Here is a 22,979-nt window from a genome sequence, read left to right on the forward strand (position 1 = left end):
CGGCTCCCGGCCCGGCGCACCCCCCCGGCTCCCAGCCCCGCGGGCCCGGCTCCCGGCCCCGCGCCCAGCCCGGCCCGGCACCATGCCCCCGGCCCCGGACAAAGAGGCCCCGGCCGAGCCTCCCGATTTTCCCGGACATGCCTGGCTTTTGGGGATTTCCCCCCGGACGGGGATTTGAGCCCCCAAAAGCCGGACATGTCCGGGAAAATCCGGACGTATGGTAACCCTACGGCCTATCCCCCAGGCAAACCACCCCCCCACCGCTGGTGTGATGCTGCAGCTCGTGTCAGGAGGGGCTGGTGACACCCCGCCCCAGGGGCTGGCCGCATTTGACTTGTAGCCTTGAACACTCCCCCCACCCCCGCTGCAGCTGTGGGCGGGGCCCAGCTACGGGAGACGGGCGGGCAGCGCGGGCTGAGGCCGGAGGCTCGGGGAGCCCGCACCCCGCCTTGCCAGCGCCCCCGCGCGCCGGGCTGAGCAAAGAAGGGGGGAGACAGAGAAAGATCACACGGCCTCTCTCGCCTCGCCCCGCCCCCTCCCTCCCGCTGTACGCATGCGCGAGAGCGGGGCCGGTCGTTGCGGGTTAACCAGCCTCCGCTGTGACTCCGCCCCTTTTCCCCTTCCGGGTGAGGGGGACGATGGCGGGTTCTACTTCCAGGTTACTCCTCTGAAGCTTCCGGTTGCTGCGCTGTGTGGGTCGCCGCGGATGGGATGGAGCGGGACCTGCTCCGCCAGGCGCTGGGTTTCCATGGCCCCGCGCTGCTCTCCCTGCTCCGCACCGAGCAGCACGATAACCCCGACTTCCGGGGCCTCCTGCCTCCCGGGGGCCCCAGCCTGGAGCCGCCCCGGGAAGCCCAGCATCAGCCGCCCGCCAGGTCAGGAGCCGGGCAGGGGGCGGAGGGAGCTGCTGATCCCGCCCCACACCCCAGCTCGGGTCGGGCCCCGCCCAGGGTTTGCTCTGTCGGTGACCGCCGGGGTCAGAGGGAGCCGCACTCCCCTCCCCCGCCACAACTGGGCATCCGCTTCCCTGGACTTTGTGCCCTCTAGGACTCGGGCAGAGTCTCACCCAGGCTGGGCGCTGACCCCAGCTCCCTCGCCCCTGAGAGCTCCCTCGCCCTTCCCTTGTAGTAGTAGTGATAGCCACAGGCATTTCAAATGTCAGCGCCCCTTCCCCCGTTTTCTTCCCCCCCCCCCCCCCCCCCCCCCAAAAAAAAAATCATGACGCTTAAAAATCAGAAGTTTGTTTAAAAATGAATGTTTGGGTCTTTGCCTTTTGGTTTCGGCGTCCTGTTTCCAAGCTTGCTTCTGGAACCGTGAGGGCTAGAAACTCATTCTTTTTAAATGAAAGCTGAGGCTTTTCACATAGTTGGCTCCAGGAACAGGGCTGCATTATCCTAACACCCTCTTCCTGTATAGTGTGTTTCATCCCTAAAGTTGAAAGGCTTCAGGGTATTGAGGATGGATTTCTTTCGTGCTGCTGAAAGGGAAATGGCAGGAGGAGCTTTTTTTTTGTCCTACTTTCTAGTAGTATCTATACACTCAATCCAAAAGCTGACACAAGGGCACCTTGTAGCATACTGTGAAATCTGCTAGGTTTAGTTTGGCAGTGAAAAGCCAAACACCATAGTTCTGGAAGCTTTGCTATTCAGCACCATTCATGTTCTTGGTGCTGTACACATATGTTGTTTACCACCATGCTCTACATTAGACATAGAAAAACTTGGGCAAAGTATTTTGTACTAAACATGTCATCAATAGTATAAGTTGGGATACATTTCATTAAATGCTTATGCAAAGCCCTGGACAGTGATTTAAAAAACAAACAAAAAAATCCTAATTTATGTCGCAGCTGTAGCATGCTATGTGAACAAAATGGGGGGAGTACTAGATTTTTCTTTATTTTTCTTAGGAAAGAGAAGAGAATTGATAACATTGAGATACAACACTTCATTGCCAAAAAAGCTGATCTCCTTTTTGCTCTTTCATGGAAACCAAGTGTATCAACAGATTCAGAATCAAATGAAGAGAATGAAGGTAAATCCTATAATTACACGTGAAAAGGGATTCTCTCTGAGACAAATTAGTTATGAGAAATCCAGTAAAGGTCTGTGTATACAATACATTTTAAAAATAAATGGTATTTGTAAAAAGAATGTTATTTTGTTTCAAGTTTTTTTTTTTTTTTTGACGTTTAGAAATGCATGGAGTAGATAAATAATCTTCAGTACTAGGAACACATCTGTCAGACTTTAAAATAATTCTCATTTTAGTCAACCATGATTAAGGCCTATACTATGTGGAATATGGTGGGAAAAGGTAACATGTTTGCATTTTTTTCTTAAATAAGTATGTTTTCAGTTTATCTAATATGAAAATGTAAACACCCTGAGTGACTCTCAACTGTAGTACTGTTGTGAAAATGGAGTCATTAAAGCAGAAGGCATCCTTGGTCTTCCAGTTCTCGAAACAGCTGCTACTTTTAAAAAAAACAGATTTACAAAAAAGGCCCTGGATCCTTCACACACGTATGCATAAATTCTTCACACATGTATCTATAAATTAGTGGAACTATTTGCATGCATAAAGTTACACAGGTGCATAGTTGCAGAACTGAGACATAAATCAGTCTTGGACTGGGGTTCTTTGAACCCATTGTCACCTTTGACCCCAACCACCTCAAATATGACTTGTGTAAGGGATCTCGAGAGGTCATCTAGTCCAGTCCCCTGCACTCATGGCAGAACTAAGTATTATCTAGACCATTCCTAACAGGTGTTTGTCTAACCTGCTCTTAAAAATCTACAATGATGGAGATTCCACAACCTCCCTAGGCAATTTATTCCAGTGCTTAACCACCCTGACAGGAAGTTTTTCTTAAAGTCCAGCCTAAACCGCTTTTGCTGCAATTTTAAGACCATTGCTTCTTATCCTATTATCAGAGGTTAATGAGAACAATTTTTCTCCCTCCTTCTTGAAACAACCTTTTATGTATTTGAAAACTGTTATGTCCCCTCTCAGTCTTCTGCACACTATTCAAACCCAGTTTTTTCAATCTTCCCTTATAGATCATGTTTTCTAGACTTTTAATCATTTTTGTTGCTCTTTTCTGGCTTTTTCCAATTTGTCCATATCTTTCCTGAAATGTGGTGCCAGAACTGGACACAATACTCCAATTGAGGCATAATCAGCACGGAGTAGAGCGAAAGAATTACTTCTTGTGTCTTGGTTGCAACACTCCTGCTAATGCACCCTAGAATGATGGTTCCTTTTTTTTTTTTTTTTTGCAACAGTGTTATGCTGTTGACTCGTATTTAGCTTGTGATCCACTCTTACTCACAGATTCCTTTCTACAGTATTCCTTCATGGGCAGTCATTTCCCATTTTGTATGTATGCAACTGATTGTTCCTTCCTAAGTGGAGTACTTTGCATTTGTCCTTATTGAATTTCATCCTATTTACTTCAGACGATTTCTCCAGTTTGTGCAAATCATTTTGAATTTTAATCCTATCCTCCAAAGCACTTGCAACCCCTCCCAACTTGGTATCGTCCGCAAACTTTTAAAGTGTATTCTATGCCATTATCTAAAGCATTGATATCATTAGTCATAGATCAGACTAAGTCACGTCAGCCTTGTAAAATTATTTCTCAACTTCCGTACTCTGTACTGAGCTGGTGAGAAAATTATTTGTATTAAGTGAGTGGATGAGCATAATTTGACAAGATTGATTTATGTAATACCTGTATTCCTGGAAGACCCCAATTTTAATTATAAACCTAGGTGGACACAAACTTGCTTTACTGAAATGTAACAGTCTTTTGGGAGGAACGTGACTCCTGTTCAGAAGGTCACAGCATGCTTCTTAAGGGCTTGTCTACACAGGAAGTTATTCCTGATTAACTTCATGTGTGGATGCTCTTATTCTGGAAGCAGATTAAACTAATTCAGAATAATGTGCCCTTATTCTGGAATACACAATGAGTTATTCAGAATAGTTAATCTGCTTTACATTTATACTCAGCCCTATTCTGGATTAATTTTCTTGTGTGAACAAGCCCTAAGTGTTAGCTCAGGCATTGAGGAGAATATTTAATCTTATTAACTGTAAAATTCAAGCATGAACTGTTAATGGATAAATCATTGCAAGGAATATCTTGTCCATACAGTATCTTATATGAAGAGCCTTCTTTCAGAGAATTTCTATTCAATATTTACTGTCCAAAGGAAGCATCAATATTCCAGCATTATCTTCAGGAACAAAGTGTAAAAGTAAGCACATATTGCTAAGCATGTGAGGGGAATGCAGCTATTACGGTGTTCTATTATGAGTCTGGGGCTCTGAAGACGTGGGTTCTATCCCGTACTTTGACTTCAGTCTTTCTGTGCCTCAATTTCCCTATCCATACAACTAGATTACTACCTGCTACACAGGTTTGTTAGGGTGTACTCATATCTAAAACATTCAGAGTGCCTCTGATGTTCACCAGGTAAATGTAGGGAGGAGTTATTATTAACATTGTCATCAGGGATCAAAAGAAATGGGAATTCTACCATTCTGTTGTACAGACTTGGTGGGGATGTTCCAAGTTGCCTTTTCTCCCTTCAGCAAACTTCTTCGATGGGGAAACAGCTCTGTTAAGGTTGAAAGTCACTTGCTGTTTAAAAAACAAAATTGTTGGAAAAATGGTGACACGTTGTGAAAGAAGCAAAATATATGGGCATTTTGGTTACTTACATAGGCGTCAGGTGACACTTCCCCTGGCGGAGGCTAGCCCCTTGTCCTAACTCTTCCACCCACAGCTCCATCCCCACTCTGCTCCAGGTCCAGCACCCTTGCCGTGTCCCTCCTCTCTTCCCTTCCCCGCAAGGCCCCCGCCACTCGTGCTCACCTCCTTGGGGAAGGGGCGGAGCAGGGAGGGGAAGAGGCAAAGTGCAGGTGGGGCCACCACGCCACCCATGGTTACTTAATGGATATCTGTGCTGAGCATTTTGGAAAAACATTCAAACAGTCAATAAAAAGTACTCATTATAATGTGAAGTCTAATATTAAAATTGCTGTCACCCCCATTATATTAATTAGACAGTTATACACTTTGTTCAAGTAGGCCAAATGCTGTGTTCTATCCAACTTTTTAAGTGCAAATAGCTTTTCAGGTTTAAGGATCATCTGAAAAGGTGTCTGGGGGTAGAATCTTATGTGGCTGTCCCAAGTAACTGAGAATGTAGCAGTGGAAACTGAGGCTGGAAGAGTTATGATGGTATGAATTCTCCATTGGAACAGAGTGAGTGAAGTTTGTCTCAGCAAACAGGCTCCGCAGAAACAATAGGTCCTTTGAAAGTGGGGCCCCCCTAGTTGGCTGATGATAAATTGGGTAGAGAGAGGAAAGCTCCTAGGAGATTTTTCGTTGGGAGCAAAATTGTGATGTGAAAATGCACACTTCATAACTTCTGTAGAACAAGCTCATTGCTTATAGCAGACCTTCTTGGCTTTCTCTGTTTCCCCTGCTTTCCTCCAGCAAGCTCCCTGTGTGCCACCTTTCCATCCCCCTCAATTGCAGGGATTCTGTACATCCACCCCATGCCAGAGTCTCTGTGTGCCCCCAATCGCCCCACCATTTCTTTCGCTCTGAGTTAAGGTGTCAACCTATTAGACTCTATTGGGAGAATGGGCAGAGCTGAGATAGGGGTATTACTATGCTGAAAGTTATTAATAGCTGCGAATAGATGCAATAGCAAACCAGTGCTTTGATCTGTAGACAATTATAGAGCTGGCTGAAGCTGTTAGACAACAGAGAAGTCAAGTTGAATGCAGGATCTTGCTTCGCTCTGCCAATAACTCAAAATGCAATAGATGTGAACCGACGACTAGCAGATGCTGGGTGCCGCAGAGTTTGTGGTGGATATATGAAGCAAGTGTTGACCTTGTGTTGATCAAAAATTACTGTTTCTGGCTGACATAAGAAATGATATTGACAGACTCTGAAAAGCAAATGTTACCCAATCCTTTTTGAGCAGAAAGTTAAAGTATAAATGTGGGGAGGAGGGAATGAGATCTCTGGGGACTCGGACATAGGTATGGAGGACCTGGTTGGCCAGGGCAGGGGGAGAAAGGAAAGAGGGCTCTTAGTTTCCTCAGGTCAAGAAGGAACAAGAGTTCTTATTGCAATGTTATGTACGTTGGGAAGTGTTGGCTATACATAATGCCTAATAAAGGAATATAAAGTGCTTTATTAAAAATCACATTAATTTTCTGATACTATAGTGAACTGTAATTAGAGATTTCAGAAGGCAGAGCAGTTATTACATAACTTTTTCTCCCCATTAATTGCAGATTGTTATGCTGTTATGCCACCCCTGGAGCAGTTCATGGAGGTGCCAAGTGAGGACAGGAGGGAGCTGTTTTTCCGAGACATTGAGCGTGGCGATGTTGTGATCGGAAGGATTAGTTCTATTCGTGAATTTGGCTTTTTCATGGTGTTAATCTGTCTGGGCAGTGGCGTCGCCAGAGAGATCTCGCAGTTAGAAATCACTGTAAGACTTGAGTATGATCAGTAACAAGTAAACTGATGCAGGGCAGTCTTGGCTTCTAATGTGTTGGCTGCATCTTGTGCAAAGGACCTGAGCTCTGGCCGGTTAATAGTTCAAAGCCTTAATGCATTCAGGCTTTGATTAAGGTGGAAGCTGCCTTGTTGTCTCAGCAAGACATTTTCTTTCTTTACCGCTCAAATATTTTAGCTGTAGGTTGAAAAGTTAGTGTTTATATAGATGCATGGACCTCGATCTGAATTGAATCATACTAATATCACTCTGCTTTCATGCTCAATTTTGGACAGACTTAGGCTTTGTCTACACTAGCACTTTCGTTGGCAAAACTTTTGTCGGTCAGCGGTGTGGGGGGAAAAAAAAAACTGGACCGACATAAGTTTTACCTACAAAAGTGCCAATGTGGACAGCGCTATGTGGCCAGGAGATGCTCTCCTGTTGGCATAGAGCAGCTACACAGGCGACCTTACAGTGGTGCAGCTGCAGCGGTACAGCTGTGCCACTGTGAGGTCTGTAGTGTAGACATAGCATAAGACTAGTTTCCATCTAGTTTAATGATCACAAAATGGACTTTTGATTACAGATCATAAATTCATTTTTCAACATTTTGTTTAAGGATTAAAGCTGGGTGGAAACTGGATTACTCACATTAGTCTTCAATATCACAGTATCACAAATGAGTTCTCTTCAGCAGGATAACTGCCATTGTAATCAAAACCTTGATTTTTTTTTAAACATAATTTAATATTTACTCATGGGACAAATCTTCATTGTGCAAACTGATACTTCTGGGCTGAGGGAAGTTGTCTTCTAATGCAAACCCATTTTATTATCGTTTGCTTTATTAAGCTCAGAGTTTTTGGTCATATTTTTGGTCTCTTCCATTGCAGGCTCTTTGTCCATTGAGAGATGTGCCTTCTCATAGCAACCACGGTGATCCTTTATCATATTATCAAACTGGAGACATTATACAAGGTAAATGCATATTAAAACTGTTCTGAAAGCTGTTTCTTTCCAGTTTTGTTGACTTTGTTCTCAACTTTAAGAGGTTGTTGTTTAGTGTTGTTGTTTTTTTTTTTTTTTTTTTTTGGATAGCTGCAATCAAGGACATTGATCGTTACCATGAAAAACTCACGATATCACTGCACAGCTCTGCTCTTCCACCCCGTCTATCTAGTACTAAACTGGGGGTAATTAGTTCTGAAGACTTGCCTTTACATTATAGGTAAAAATTTGCATTCTCTTCTACTCACTAGATCTGGTTTGTTAAATATATGTTGTCACAAGAAACTGTTGGCAGAAACTCCTTTTTGAAAGGTCTTGGTCCTTTACTCTGCTGATTGACATATATTCTTCAATTTTATACTATTGACTGCTTTTCCTAAATAAAAGCATCACTGTTCATATATGGATGTAGTTTGCTTCAGAATTTTTCACAAAAAGATGAAGAAAGAAGAAACGCAGAATGAGGTAATCTTAGCCAAAAGAGAGAGAGAGAGAGACTTAAAATATATTTTGCAGGAAATGAGCATTACTTGGGAGAATACAGGACCATTAATAAACTAATGACTTAAAGGGCTGAGATATGAAACTCTTAAAATCTGTCTTTGGCAAGAAGTACAGGAGTGTAACTACCTCTTTGGAGTGCTTGTAGGGTTTGGCTCAAGGCCCAGAAGGAGCTGCTGGTACTGCAAGAGGAGAGAGCCAAAATGAGGTTTTCAAGTACTGCTTCTCATTAGTCAGTAGGGCAAAGGGTGGGATAAAACAGGAGGAGGAGGAGGAAGGGAAAGGAAACTGACCACAGAATTCTGTAGCTAGTGGATGAGGAGGAACAGCAACAAAGGCAGAGGAGTTCTTATTTCAGATGAAACAAATGGTGATGTGTTGTAGCTTCCCTTCCCTCAAGTGGAAATATGTAATTTGCTTGTGAACCAGTGCGGGTAAAAGTATTAATGGATGTTGACTCTTTACATATATCAGCATTACTAAAGAAATGGGTGGTCATATTTGTGTATGTTCATATTTCCTTTAAGGAAAAGTGTTGAAGTAGCCAGTACTTCGGAGACGTATGAAAAAGTCTTACATCATTCCTTGGGATTTGCTAATCCAGCAGTAGTTGAATTTTTATTAGGAAAACTAGGACTAAGTGAATCCAGCCCACCATCGTTAATGAGAGGCCTGCAAAGGTACAGTGACACTGCCCCATCTTCATTGCTTTCTAGAGAAAGTGCCGCTGCCTGAAATGTCTCTTTATTTGTAGTTTCTATTTAAAAATTTCTGTGGCCACTATTACTTCAACCTTGGGTTAATCCTCTTTTGCATGACCACTGATGATGATGTAAGCCCATCAATTAAGTATAAAAAAGACACTCCAGAACAACAAAATTACTCTTAGAATTAGACAGAATTCTAAGCCACTTCATCCACCAGTAATCTGCTTGATACTGTTTAACTGGGTAAACTGTTCATTGTATATTGGTAGTAACATTAGATTAAAATCACAAGTTACTTTACATCCTAATATTTATCCTTAACACTTAGTAATAGCTTGCTTTACTAATGGACCTGATCTTTTGAACAGTACAGATTCAGAAATTTTTCCTTCTCAAAACCAGAAAATTAACATATAGATTTCCCATTTGTTGTGTAGCTCAAAATTTAATCTATATTAATGCAATTGACATGGGACAGTATATTTGACTGCAATAGACTAATACATTTAAGGAGGCTATGACTTTGGAAATCAGAAATGTTGTTGCTGATTGAGGTGAGAGTAATATAGAATTTTTTCGGCCATGTTGAAATTTTACCTAAACCTTGGTATAAATTTTTGATAATGTAGATTTAGAAGGAAACTTGGGCAGTTAATAATTTATTCCCTTGATATACTTTTTTTTTTTTTTTTTTTTTTAAACAGCAAAAACTTCTTCGTTGAAGTTTTTGCTGTTGCATTGAGGAAAAAGCAATCTGCATCTTGGGCCTTGAAATGGTAGAGTCTTTAATTTTCTTGTCAAGCAATTTAGGTGGCATCTACTTTAGCATCAATGGTCATGGTTCTTCATAGCTCTTCGTACCAGAGTTCACAATGAATAACTTCCTGAATATCACCGGAGAGCAACTTGCTGAGTGGCTGTGATCAGTTGATAGGTCGTGGGGGTGGAGGAATGCTCTCTTTGTTTGTAAAGTAAAAAAATCAAATTTTAAGGAAAAGCCTTTAGTTTAGTTCCCAAAGGTTAAGGTCACTTATAACTTGTGCTGGCTCCTGAAATTAGACCTGAGCACTGCTCTGTCTTGTCTCCTCAGTTTTCCCATAGGACCCTAACCTTAATACCCAGCTCAGCCTTTTATAAATAGCAACCAGATGACCTTGAGTTCCCTTGTCTTGACACCTGAGCCCGAACCTGGACTTGTGAGCAATTCCCCTGTGGCCTGAGCTGGCGTCAGTCACTAAGTATCAGCACTGAACGCACTGACTGAGAGCATTTGAAGAGGCTGCTTTGGGCAGCTTCTGTTTCTTTTAGGCTATGCCTGGGATGAAGCTTCAGAGTGCAATCTGCTCTTTCAGCAGGCACCCAGGAGATGGAGCTGGTCAGGAATTTTCCAACAAAATGTTTTTCATTGGAAAATGCGGATTCACAGAACGTGTTCACAGGAAAGAGTTGGTTTTGATGAATATCCTGATTTTTTTATTAGAAAATTTCAAAATTGTCGAAACATCTTGTTTCAGCATTGCTGAAGCAACTTCATTTTTTGATTTGAAATGACTTTTTGTTTTGACATTGTAGTTAGTTTGTGCTTTTGAATGTAAAAAGGTCAAAATCTAAACAAAATGTTTTGATTGACCCAAACTCAATTTTTTTGTGGATTGAAAGTGTGCGGAAACTATCAAGACTTTGACTTTTTGTCGCAATTCAGGATGGGAAAGCTTTTTTGAAATCTCCAAATTTCTTTCAGGATGGGAAACAAGTTTCCTTTCCAGTTCTACCAGGAGAAGCACAGAGTTGGAAAGGGAATAGACAAAGTGGTTTGCCAATCTCCCTCAGTCCAGCATGGAGAAGAGGGTGAATAGGAAAGGCTTATCTTCTCTCAGCTCAGCAGCCTCTGCCCATAACCCAGTCAAGCTGGGAGTTGCTCCTAGACATTCTGATCTCGACTCCTGTCCATGGAAATTCTTGAGATGAGTAGGCAGGTCCACAGAAGCAATATTTAGTTGGGAAGTAGTCCCAGGCATAAAAATGATACAGCTGAAAGGGGAATGAGATGGAATTAGTGGTGGTAGAGATGATGCCAGTCTTAGAAACTGTCTTCAATTTTAATACAGCACATCATTTATTTCATTAGTTAAACCCTACTTAATTTGCGATATCGTGAATCCCACAATATTAGGCTTCCATTGCAATTTCAACAGTGGTAGCCTCGGCGTCCCGCTCTGAGGGCCCCCTAAGCTTTTCCAAATTATTGCAAATAATAAAGGTCCATTATTACTTTTCTGCAATTTTCCATGGGTTGTCTGCAACTCAGCCGCAATTATTTGACAATCATCCCGCAATTCAAGTAAGGTCTTACTCATTGGAGAATAAGTACAACCATTTTCTATAATCTGTGGCCATATATTGTTATATTAAATCATTAATCTTGATTGCTGCAGTGAAATCTCATGATAAATCTAATCTGAAATTCAGAGCCCCAACTGTTAACTCATTGGAAGAAAATTTATTTTAGACAAATGCGTGAGAGAAGCTTCAGTTTGCAAGTCATGAAATATAAGTCTTAAAGCATCTTACATGGGGGCAAATTGACTTCAGTGTCATTGTGCCCCCTTACTGTAGTGTTGAATGTGTCCCTGTACATTATAAAGCCATGTCTACACTAGCACTTATGTTGACAAAACTTTTGTCGCTCAGTGGTGTGAAAAAAACACACCCCGAACGACATAAGTTTAGCCAGCATAAGTGCTCGTGTGCGCAGCACCATGTCAGCGGGAGAGCTACCGCTGCTCATTGAGCTGGTTTTATTGTGTCGATGGGAGAGCTCTCTCCCATCCGTATAACGCGGCTACACGAGCAATCTTACAGCAGCACAGCTGTATCAGTACTGCTGTGCTTCTGTAAGCTTGTAAGCGTAGACGTGGCCTAAAACTCTCCCCCGCATTAGGGGGGTAATATGACAAGTCTTAGAAAAACACTCAAGTACTGTAAGCATTCCATTTGTAAATGGAGAATTCAGTGTATCATGTATGTGTGCTTTCTTCAGAGGTGACTTGGAACTCTAAGCTTTCAGATACAAGAATTTACATTTTGGTGTGATGTAAATATGGCATTAATCTAAAGAGCAACTCTTGAAACTGTATCTTGCTAAAATGCTTCCATTCTGTTACTCTCATGGCAGGATGATGTACTACAAGTTGCAAGGCTTCTCGAACTGTGATTTTAAGTATATTTGTTTAGCTTGATGACTCTGTGTGATACTTTTTTTTTTTTTTTTTTTTTTAAACCATTTGTTCTAGTGTGAAGATTGGGGTTGATTATTTTAAGGTTGGCCGCCATGTAGAGGCTATGAATGAATACAACAAGGCCTTGGAAATAGATGTACAAAATGTTGAAGCCTTGGTAGCTCGTGGGGCACTGTAAGTCTTTTTTTTTTTCCCCTTCGTTGTTAAAGATGGATACCAATGATCTATTTAAAAGATAAATTGTGACATTTATTTAATTCCTATATTGCTTTTCCATTTGTATAGTTATGCAACAAAAGGAAGTTTAAACAAAGCCATAGATGATTTTGAAGTTGCATTAAAAAACTGTCCAACCCATAGAAATGCAAGGAAATACCTCTGTCAGACACTTGTGGAAAGAGGAGGCCAGTAAGTGTTAAATTCTATTCTTTATGCAGCTATGAGCAATTCAGTTTTTTCATTATCTTATTTTTTTAATATTGGGCTGGCTAAGTGTATAAAAAAGGGAGTGTTTTATCTCCTTCCTGCCTGTGTGCCAACAATGAGAAGTCTGCAGGGAAAGCAGTTCAAGGTGTATAATCTGTTTACCTTCTCTCATGTCACCCCACCCTACCGCACATCAGTTTAAATCTCGCCTCCTTACTGGTTTTTTTCCTTCTCAATACAGTTTAGCTAATGGAATGTTAAACCTACATAACATTCTATGAAATTTTTGGATGAATATTTAATAAGGCATTTTTATAACTTTTTAAATTTTTACAACTATGCCATGATTTGTGTTTAATAAAACAAATTTCTGAATTAATAGCATATAAATACTCAGAAAAACCATAAGAATTCCAGAATTAATATTCAGGAAAAAATCCATCTGAGTAAACAGGAGACTCATTCAGAAGTAACAGAACGTTTTATTAATCAAAAAACTGGAATCAAAGTTTGGAAGTACAGTACTACTGATGTTCAGGAAGTAATGACATGTCAGGGATGTAAACATCTGCATTTTAGTGCGTTCCTTTTTTAATATGTATCAGTCTGAGATGATCAGTATGATCAAAAACAAATTCTATTTGTGTTGTAAACATTTTTCATATGAATGTTAGGTTGGAAGAGGAAGATAACCTGTTAAATGCTCAGAATTATTATAAGAGAGCTTTAATTTTGGATGAGACTTTTAAAGAAGCGGAGGATGCCTTACTGAAACTCCGTAAACATATGCAGGTGATTCTTTACTTTCTCTTAACTTTATCTACTACAATCAAAACTCATATTAAAAACATTGGGAAGGGGGAAATTATTTACTGGTTATTGCGTCTGATTCTCCTCTTTCCCCTCTTTACAACACACCTGTCACAGTAAGTATTATGGCTACATCTACAAAAAGCAAGGTGCCTGTGGATGGCTTGATCATTTCAGATGGGCATGGGAAGCAACAGCACAGCAGTCGGATACAGGGAAAGACCAGAACTCAGTAACCGTGTCTGATGAAGGGGAGGAGGAAACAACCTGTTCACATGAGCGGGACTGCTGATATGGAATTAAGACTTTGTAAGTATGTCTTTATTCCATATCAGCAGTATGTCTATACTACCCGCCGGATCGGCAGGCAGTGATCGATCCAGCGGGGATTGATTTATCGCGTCTAGTTTAGACGCGATAAATCAATCCCTGAGCGCTCTCCCGTCGACTCCTGTACTCCAGCGCCACAAGAGGTGCAGGCAGAGTTGACGGGGGAGCGGCAGCAGTCAACTCACCGCGGTGAAGACACCACAGTAAGTCGATCTAAGTAGGTCGACTTCAGCTACGTTATTTGTGTAGCTGAAGTTGTCACTTAGATCGATCCCCCTCCCTAGTGTAGACCAGGGCTATGTGTAGGGTAAAATTCCCAAATAGGTCAGTTTTAGACATATGCCAGAGGGTTGTAATTGGGAATATTCAAAGAGGAGCAGGGTAAGACTGATCAGGGCTAGCTCAAAAGGAAGACATTGTGGATCTTCATGTGGCACAAGAAGGATCTTAATTAAAGGCCTGGAGAGAGCTGGGGACACCATGTCACTGAACCAAGCAGTTATGGTCAGTTGATAAACCAGAATTCTGCCAAACTTGTTGTGAGGTGCAAATTACCAAGGCAGTTATTTAAAATGGAAAAAAAAATACAACTAACCAGGGTCCAAGCTTTGGAGGAAATAATGGGGGAAGCAAGTTCCAGGGTCCTTTTTTTTTTTTTTTTTTTTTTTTTTTTTCCCCTCCCCTGCCCACAACATGGTTCCTGAGTGAGCCCCTATGAGTCTCCATGCCAAGCTCCTTTGTCTGTTGCCTTCTCTTTCTGGGGCTTTTTCATTTGTCTCCTTTACTTATGTTGTCTTCCAGATAGGATCTAAAAGAGTGAATTAAAGTTAGAGAACTAGGGCACTGGGTTTCTGTACTCAATGCTTCTGTGCTGGAGGAAGTAAATAGACTGGGGTAGAAGTGTGCAGGCTGGTTTCTTTATGCAGGGCTTGATTGACACTGCTTTAGCAGGTGGTGAAAGCCATAACGTGAAAAGGTTTTGTTGAAGGATGGGGAAGAGGAGATTTATGGTAACCTTTATTAAAGCTAAATTATCCTCCAGAAATGTCTACTTACAGTATGTGGGCACTGCCAACATATTTGGCATTATCCAGAGAAAAGTATTGTTGCTGTAACAAGGAATCTTACAACCTAAGTCTTGCAACCTAAGTCACAAATAAAAGTGATTAAACAAGTGAAGGAAATGGTTTTACTCTCCTTGCAAGTTATACTGATGGTGATGAGGGTCATTGATGCAGCTGAGGAACATAAGGCTCTTGGTTGGTCAACAGTTTGTGTAAGTTTGCCCACAATAAATTAAGGGTTTCCCTTATATCCTAAGGCAGTATTTCTTATATGACCATTGCCAAGCCTTGAGAACTGGTATCCAGAGACTTGCTGCTCACCCTGGATATGAATTCCAACTGTTTCAAACCATTTCAAACAGTACTATGTTAAAGCGCATCAGGGAGCTTTTAGTGTACACTAGCAAGGTCTACATGGACCAGTTAGCACCTTAGTTTTTTTATAGAAATTACCTTCTCTTCCCCCCCCCACCCGTGCATATTGTTGCACAATGTAGACAAGCCCTTAGAAAGCTGTGGGGTACAGGAGCCTATCCAGCTAATAGGCTTAGCTAACATGCCTTTAATAATTAATTGTTTAGTAACTGAAGGCTCTGTTACCTCTAAGTAAACCTTGGTTTACATGTCTGTCTGTTTGTAGCTGCTAAAATGTTATGAATTACAGTTCAAACGTGAAATACTCTTTTCCTGTAATACTGATGATATGTTTTTCTTCAATGCATTTTCTTCTGAACTGGACCGTTGCTGCTGTGTCTGACATCTGGTGCTGCTCATCAACAACAACCCACTGGAACATGATTTCTTATGTAATCATGCATCAAACTGGGCTGTGGTACAATTACAAAATGGTTTGTATCTGAACATGGCCACTTCCAACAACATTTTAAAATTGGATTTGTCATCACGTTTTATATACAAACTATAATAACATCTTCCCCAAAACGTTTCTCTCTGTTTCAATCTTCATTCACGTAACTAATTTTGCTGTATTTTTCCTGCATCTTTTGCCCTGGGTCATGGGTACCAATGCAATGGCTGGTCATGTCTCTTTTTTTTAATGTGATATTTACTGCAATATGGTCCTTAATACCATACTGATCATCACAACGATTAATGCCAAACTCCTGCACAATCAACTTCTATTTGATTAATATTCTTCATCTGTGAATCTTGGTATTGTATTCTTTGTGTATATATATCCTCTTGTGGTGGTGGTGGGGGATGGGATTTGGGGAAATATTGGGTTAACATACTGTTACTTTTAATATGTGTTTTTGATGTCTGGGTTCAAAAAAGAAATCTTTGGAAATGAGGGAGAAGCAAGCTGCAAAAGAAGAGAGACAGAAGGAAAAGAAAATAGAAACAAGTGCACAAAAACTGCGTAAGCTCTTAAAAGAAGAAAAGAGGTAACCCTATTATATTCACTATACTACATCCTAATTAAAGAGTCTACTGCTGATTAGAGCCAGAGCATCAGCATCACTTATATAAAACATAAGTAAGTAACCAGCAGTTAGCATCCAGTGGCTGAAATGGGTGACGCTTCTGTCTGTTCCTGTTATTGCTAAGCTTCCTCTTTACATTAGTGATTCATACTTAGACTCCATTTTCTTAACAGGTAACAGATCAGGCAACAGTTAATAAAGGAATAAAGTAATGTTGTTGTTTTTTTTTTAAAGAAAGCTACTAAACAGCCACTGATACCTCATGGATAAATTTCTATATGCTGTTTTCTTCCCCCACCCTGTTACCCGGGTTAATGGCATAATATAACCTCTGATTTCAATAGTTGGCTAGCTCCCGCTGCTCAATCCCCATATAAAGTTGTAATCCCATCTGTTTGTGACATTGGAGTTGCTTCCACAGCAACAAATAGTGAGGTTATTGAAGCAGGATTATGCCTAAAAGAGCGAATGAACAGATCAGCCCTTGAAGAATCCATTTTCATACAGATTCATTTGTTAAAGAAAATTTTAGTTGGGTAAAACTAACAAGTTAATGTTTTCCCCAAGCATCCCTATGAGGTGTTCTTTACAACTATACCTGGATTTTTGCAGGGGGAGTATATGGAAATAATACTTATCTGCCTAAACGTGTATTTAGGAAGTACGATGGGATACCCAACCAGAAGAGCCCTTCTTGTAATACCAAGGCCACAAAGAGCCTGATTGTTAAAGTCCTCCCTACGCAGGAATGTCACTTGAAATCATGGCAATTCTACACGTGCAAGGCTTGCCAGATTGGGCCCAGTATACCTTCTTGTCACTAGTAGTTTGTGAATATTACTCAGATCTGATCGCAATCCAGGATCTCACCTAAACTCATCTAAAGACCTCCCTCTTTTGAGTCACGTTGGTGGTTTAAATATTACTTTAGGTTGTTTCAAAGTTCAAAGTATTTTTTATTGCAATAGCATATTTGAAGCTTGCTAACTAAGCTACTTCAAGAATATGATCCACACAGGATCCTATACAATCCTGTGTCCTTCCCAGCTGATCCACTACACTTCAAGTGGCTAAAATATACATAAGAAAATTAATATTTTTTAAAATACTGTGTGGCTAAAAGGTTCTCTCCATGTCCCAATGAGGCTTTTATAAAATATTTGGTCTTGGAGCAGTGTTCCAGGGACCTTGAAAAGGACAGAGCTTTGCCAGAAACTTGTAGAGTCTATAGATGATTCTGGTGGTGGTGATGCCTCATAGGTTAATTACATTTTTAGGCTGAAGAAGAAAAGGAGAAGATCAACTTCTTCCTCTTCCTCCTCCTCAAGTGATTCCTCATCTGATGTATCAGTTTCATCCTCTTCCTCCTCCTCTTCCTCCTCTTCTGATCACAAAAGGCACAAGAAAAGGAGTAGAAATCGGTCAGTGTCCTCTCGCAGCTCCAAAAAACATTCATCTAGGGTTTCTTCACATCAGCGAGATCAGAGTAGGAAAGATGAATGGTACTCGCCCCCAACTGATACCTCTGCTTCCTTCCTTAACCAAAAATATGAAATGGAAAAACTGCTGGAGCGGCAGGACAGATTAGTATATCAAAAGACAGAGGTGAGAGAGAGACAGTGTTCTCTATCAAGGACTTCTGCTGATGATGAAGACACTTTTGGAGGTAGGTCTGAAGATTCAAGGGATTCTTATGGTAGCTCCAAGACTCAGTCAACCAGCAGCAAAAATGAAAAACAGGGTAAAACAGACAGATCCTTCTCTAATAGGAGGGGTTCCTCCGGTTCATATCACTGGAAGTCAGATGATAAAATCAAGACACATGATTTTAGAAAGTTAGAAAAGGAAGTGGAGGGGAGAAAAGAGCAGTTTAGAAAGCGTGGTTCCAGTCAGAGCATGTATTCCACTTCTCCAGCAGGGTCAGATTACTCAGGCAAGTCAGTAGAAAAGAATAAACAGTACAGTAGCACTTGGTTGTGTGAGTACAGTGGAAATGATGATGGTAGCAGACGTGAGTTAACCCAGAGTACAATTGAAAGGAGAGACTATAAAAATAGGGAAAGTAGTCATGGGGAAAGTACTAAAGCAAAGGAGCTAGATGAGGAAACTACACTCAATGGTAAAGGGCAATCAGAAAGTGGTGTTAAAAAGAGCCTGCCCCAGAACTTACTCACCATATTCAATCAGATTGCTGAATTTGAGAGACAAAAAGGAAGTAAACAGAAAAACCAATAAAGTACCTAAGAAAATATCTTTAATTGCTATTGAGCTTGTGCCCTTAAAATCTGTATGAAAAATGGACAGAACAGAGTCTGTTTTTCTGTCTTGCAAAATGTTTGTTTAAAGGTTGGTATTAGTCAAGTTACAGAAGATCCTTTTGACAGACAGGTATATGCAAGAGTATCATGTTATATATCATAACTTGTAAGAGCATAGAATCAGATTTTTTTTAAAAATTTAGGATACTCATGTATAATTAACATTGTTTATAACTGTGATTGGAAGAAAACTTTATTCGTTGCTACCCTTAAAATATAGCTAACTGGCATCAAGTTTGCACTTTAAACACACCGGTATCTTTTCTAAGGTACAAAAATGGAAACACAATAGTATCATTAAACCTAATTTTTAGCTGTTGAAAGGGATTATTTGACTGAATGATGCACATGTGCCAGCAATGTATATAACTTTTGTTTAATGATTTAATCATTACATTTTATTAAATTTTGCTCATTTTGTTTAATGCCACTTTTTGTATGACTTCGTTGAATTTCTAGTCTCTTTGATTTTGTGCACCACTATAGTACATCCCATCCATAGATCTCATGGTGCCTTACAGCCATGAATGAATGAAGTCGCTCTGAGAAGCAAGGTATTATATCCATTTTACAGATGAGGAAAGTGAGGCAGAGGTGCATGCCTTACACAGGTGCTTATGTCTTAAAATTGTCTTCAAAACTGTTTTTTGAGAATAGTTTCAGGAAAATGGTGGTGTTGGGCTACTACTGCCTTGTGATGAATGAGGTGTAACATCCATCTAACATCACAAATTCTCAATCTGTGGTTGGCAGAACACTTGATCACATGATTCTAGCTCTCCTTGTTTCCAGGAACAAGTCAACTGCATATATTTTTAAATATTTGCTGTAGTTACCCGTGGGTATTGTGTGAACCTGAGTGGGAAAGAAGATGATTATGAATAGAAAAAGAGGTGGCACAGTCTTTCTACTCAGATGTGATCTGCAATATAAAAACTTGAGAATCTGTTTCAAACCGTTCTTGGAAACCAAGCTTAAAAATGTTGTCTGGCTACTAAAACTTCCCTGAAATCTCTTTAAAACCTTATATTTAAAAAATACTCTTTGGGAGATGGGGATTCTTGTAGTGTAGATGTAGCTCTTACACAAACAATAGGAAATTTACTTTATATAACTTCAAAAAATGGTTTACACCTAAAAATGATGAATTGATATCTACAGTATAGCTTTCGTAATCTAAATCAGTGCAGTATTGCCTCCAGCTAAAAATTAGCCACAGCAGCACTCAGAACGCTGCTACCAACACCAATTACTATTACCTCCTCCAGCCTTGTTTATATGGAACCAGAGGTGTACGTGGCACTTGAAAACATGACTTGTTATGGAAGTGGGCAGCAAAGGTGTTATAGGGAAAAGCAGAGATGTCTTGTTACGTAAGCAATCCTGGTTTATATTAAAAATGAGAACCTCTGCCTTGAAGACTGGGCTTGCCCTCTACGGATACTTGCTGAATATAACTTTAAAACATTTGACTGGGATGTTTAATGGAATTTATAAATAACTTGATAGTTATGGTGCCATTTTGATGGGAAAAGACGGTTACTCACCTTAGTAACTCTTGTTCTTCGAGATGTGTTGCTCATATCCATTCCAATAGGTGTGCGCGCGCCACGTGCAGGATCCTAGCAACTCTCGGTGGGTCGGCTGAGGTGCCCCCTGGAGTGGCGCCCTTATGGCACTGGATATATGCCCCTGCTGACCCAGTGCCCCCTCAGTTCCTTCTTACCACCCATGATGGTCATTGGAACTGTGGAGAGTGGCATAGCTGACCTCCACATCCCTAGCTTACTCGTTGTATTATAGTTAGTTCGTTAGTGTAGTTTATCAGTTTTAGTAGTTTTAGAGTAGTTCTTACTGAGTTTTGTATATATAGTGTATATAAGTTGAGGAAACAGGGTTTATCCCCGTTCCTCCGCCCCGGTACCAGGACTCATGCCCAAGTCTTCAGGTTTCAAACCTTGCTCGGCCTGTCTCAAGCCAATATTGGAGACCCCCCCACGACTCATGTGTGAAGTGCTAGGGTAAAAAATCTTCCGACGATCGTGCACGCGGCACGCGCACACCTATTAGAATCGATATGAGCAAGCACTCGAAGAAGAACATAAGTTACTCTTACTATGAATATTGAAACTCATTTGTAAATCTTTGCATTCAAAAATTTGCAAATAGTCTGGTTCAGTGCATGAAAGTGTAAATGATTATCCTGTCAAACTTGTTTTGCTGGTACTAGAAATGTATTTTTCCTGTTGCCTTTCTGTAAATGGAATGTCAGAGGCCAGGCAAACCTGATCAACACTCTGTAAGCTCGGGCTATACTCTGCTATAGAAATGTCATTAGTCATATTCGCTTCAGTTATAACAAAGAAGCTTGGTACCTTTCGTCCTACAGCAACTCTATAACTCCAATGCTGCAGCATTTAATAGGCATGGCAGAGTGGAAAAGGAGTGACAGATGGAGAAATGGTGCTCTTAAAGTAAATAACTGCCTTGTCTCAGCTTTGGAAGTCCTGCCACACCTGCCTGCTGCAGCTTTGGCAGTGAAAAGTCTACCTTTACAGACTCAGAGCTACCACATTTTGTGCAGGTATATGGGTAATCAAGCTCAAGGACATCAGCACAAAAGAATTCATTGTTAAAAGGCTGAGGCAGGTGCTTAACTTCAAGCTTTTTTCCTGGCCATTCTGTTTTTAAAAGCACACGTCCAATGCTGCTCTAAAGTGTCAGCATATTAACATCTAGTATAAATCTTGCTGTAGCTAGACATAATTTAAAAAGCCCTGAAACCTTGGAAATGGTTCTACAGATAAATGGTAGTGAACAGAATGTGTCATCATTTTGGGAAAACGTGAGAAGCTAAAGTTAGGCACTTGGCTATAAAGAATGGATATTCTGAGCTGTGGGCCATAACATGCTAATAGTCTTATGATTATAGTATGCAGTGTCGTAGCCAGGTTAGTTCCAGGCTATTAGACAAGGTGGGTGAGGTAATATCTTTTATTGGACCAACTTCTGTTGGTGAGAGAGACAAGATTTTGAGCTTCTACAGAACTCTACTTTAGGTCACCTCTGTAAGCTCAAAAGCTTGTAACTCACCAACAGAAATTGGTCCAATAAAAGATATAGTAACTCCTCGCTTAGTTATGACTTCAAGTGAATCCAATTTCCCTATAAGAATTAATGGGGAAGGGGGCAAGCAGGGCGGGGCACCTAGGTTCCAGGGAAATCTTTCACCAGACAAAAGGTATTTTTTATTATATATAACACAAACAAATATCAGTTTTAAACAAACAATTTAATACTGTACACAGCAATGATGACTGTGAAGCTTGGTGGAGGTGGTGAAGTCAGAGGGGGGGATATTTCCCAGGGAATACCTTACTGCTAAATGATGAACTAGTATTCAGCTGAGCCCTCAAGGGTTAACATATTGTTAACATAGCCTCACTCTACAAGGCAGCACAAATGGAGGGATGGGAGACAGAGACACACACACCCTGTGTGAGAGAGATGCGCATTGCCCCTTTAAGTACGCTGACCCCACTCTAAGTACATTGCCTTTTTAAGAAGATCAGCAAGTTGAGACAGCAGCTGCTGCCAGCAATCTCCCTCTGTCATGAGTCCTATCTTGTCCTGCTCGTGCTCTATGGAGATGGAGTAAGTGGGGGGCAGGAGGACACCCTGACATTAAGCTCCTCCCCCCCCACAGCAAGCAGGAGGCTCCCGGGAGCAGCTCCAAGGCAGAGGGTAAGAGCAGCACATGGCAGTGGGGGGAGGGACAGATGAATTGCCGGCAACTGCGAGCCTGCTGGGTGGCTGCCACACAGGGAACTTAAGGGAGCTGATGGGGGGGGGGGGGTTTGCCGGTCCACCCTGGTTCCAAGCTCCCACCACTTAGCTCCAACCCGCTGCTCTTTCTGCAAGCAGTGGACAAAGCAGGCAGCTGACAAACAATGGTATAAGGGAGTATTCCGCAACTTTAAATGAGCATGATCTCTGATCAGCAACAAAACAACGTTAACCGGAACAACTTTAAGTGAGGAGTTACTGTACCTCACCCACCTTGTTTGTCATGATTATAGTGTCATTAGGAGGAAGAAAAATGGTATAACTTATTCCAGAGGTTTAACAAAGTTTCAAATATAACCCAATTGTTATGTGTGACAGATTCTATTTAATGAAATAGTGGAAGCTTTGAAAGTTGGCTTTATTTACAATCTTATTTCTCCTCTTTCCCCCCCCCCCCAATTTTGAAAGAAGAAATCTAGTCTACTTGTAATTATCTAACATTAAGCTATAATGCTTACTTGAAGACTATTTTCTTTGACAATGACATGATCCTAAATCAACATTGTAGAGGGTGTTTACACACAATGTAATCAGTGATGTGTTAGAGCAGGGGTCAGCAACGTTCGGCACGTGGCTCGCCAGGGTAAGCACGCTGGCGGGCCGGGCCAGTTTATTTACCTGCTGACGCGGCAGGTTCGGTCGATCGCGGCCCCCACTGGCCGCGGTTCGCTGTCCCGGGCCAATGGGGGGGACGGGAAGTGGCGCAGGCGAGGGATGTGCTGGCTGCGGCTTCCCGCTGCCCCCAT

At 41.3% G+C, this 22,979-nt stretch overlaps 1 protein-coding gene across 1 annotated transcript; it reads left to right on the forward strand.

The window, feature by feature from the left end:
• Positions 1-648: 648 nt before the first annotated feature.
• TTC14 (tetratricopeptide repeat domain 14) lies at positions 649-18,817 on the forward strand. The gene is made up of 12 exons (XM_034780777.1): positions 649-875; positions 1,910-2,034; positions 6,331-6,530; positions 7,433-7,517; positions 7,638-7,767; positions 8,576-8,728; positions 9,460-9,531; positions 12,049-12,168; positions 12,280-12,402; positions 13,095-13,212; positions 15,921-16,030; positions 17,347-18,817. The coding sequence occupies exons 1-12, from the start codon at positions 712-714 to the stop codon at positions 18,302-18,304; spliced, it is 2,358 nt and encodes a 785-aa protein (XP_034636668.1). The 5' UTR covers positions 649-711; the 3' UTR covers positions 18,305-18,817.
• Positions 18,818-22,979: the final 4,162 nt, after the last annotated feature.

Source organism: Trachemys scripta, chromosome 9 (assembly GCF_013100865.1).
Source record: "Trachemys scripta elegans isolate TJP31775 chromosome 9, CAS_Tse_1.0, whole genome shotgun sequence".
NCBI lineage: Eukaryota > Metazoa > Chordata > Testudines > Emydidae > Trachemys > Trachemys scripta.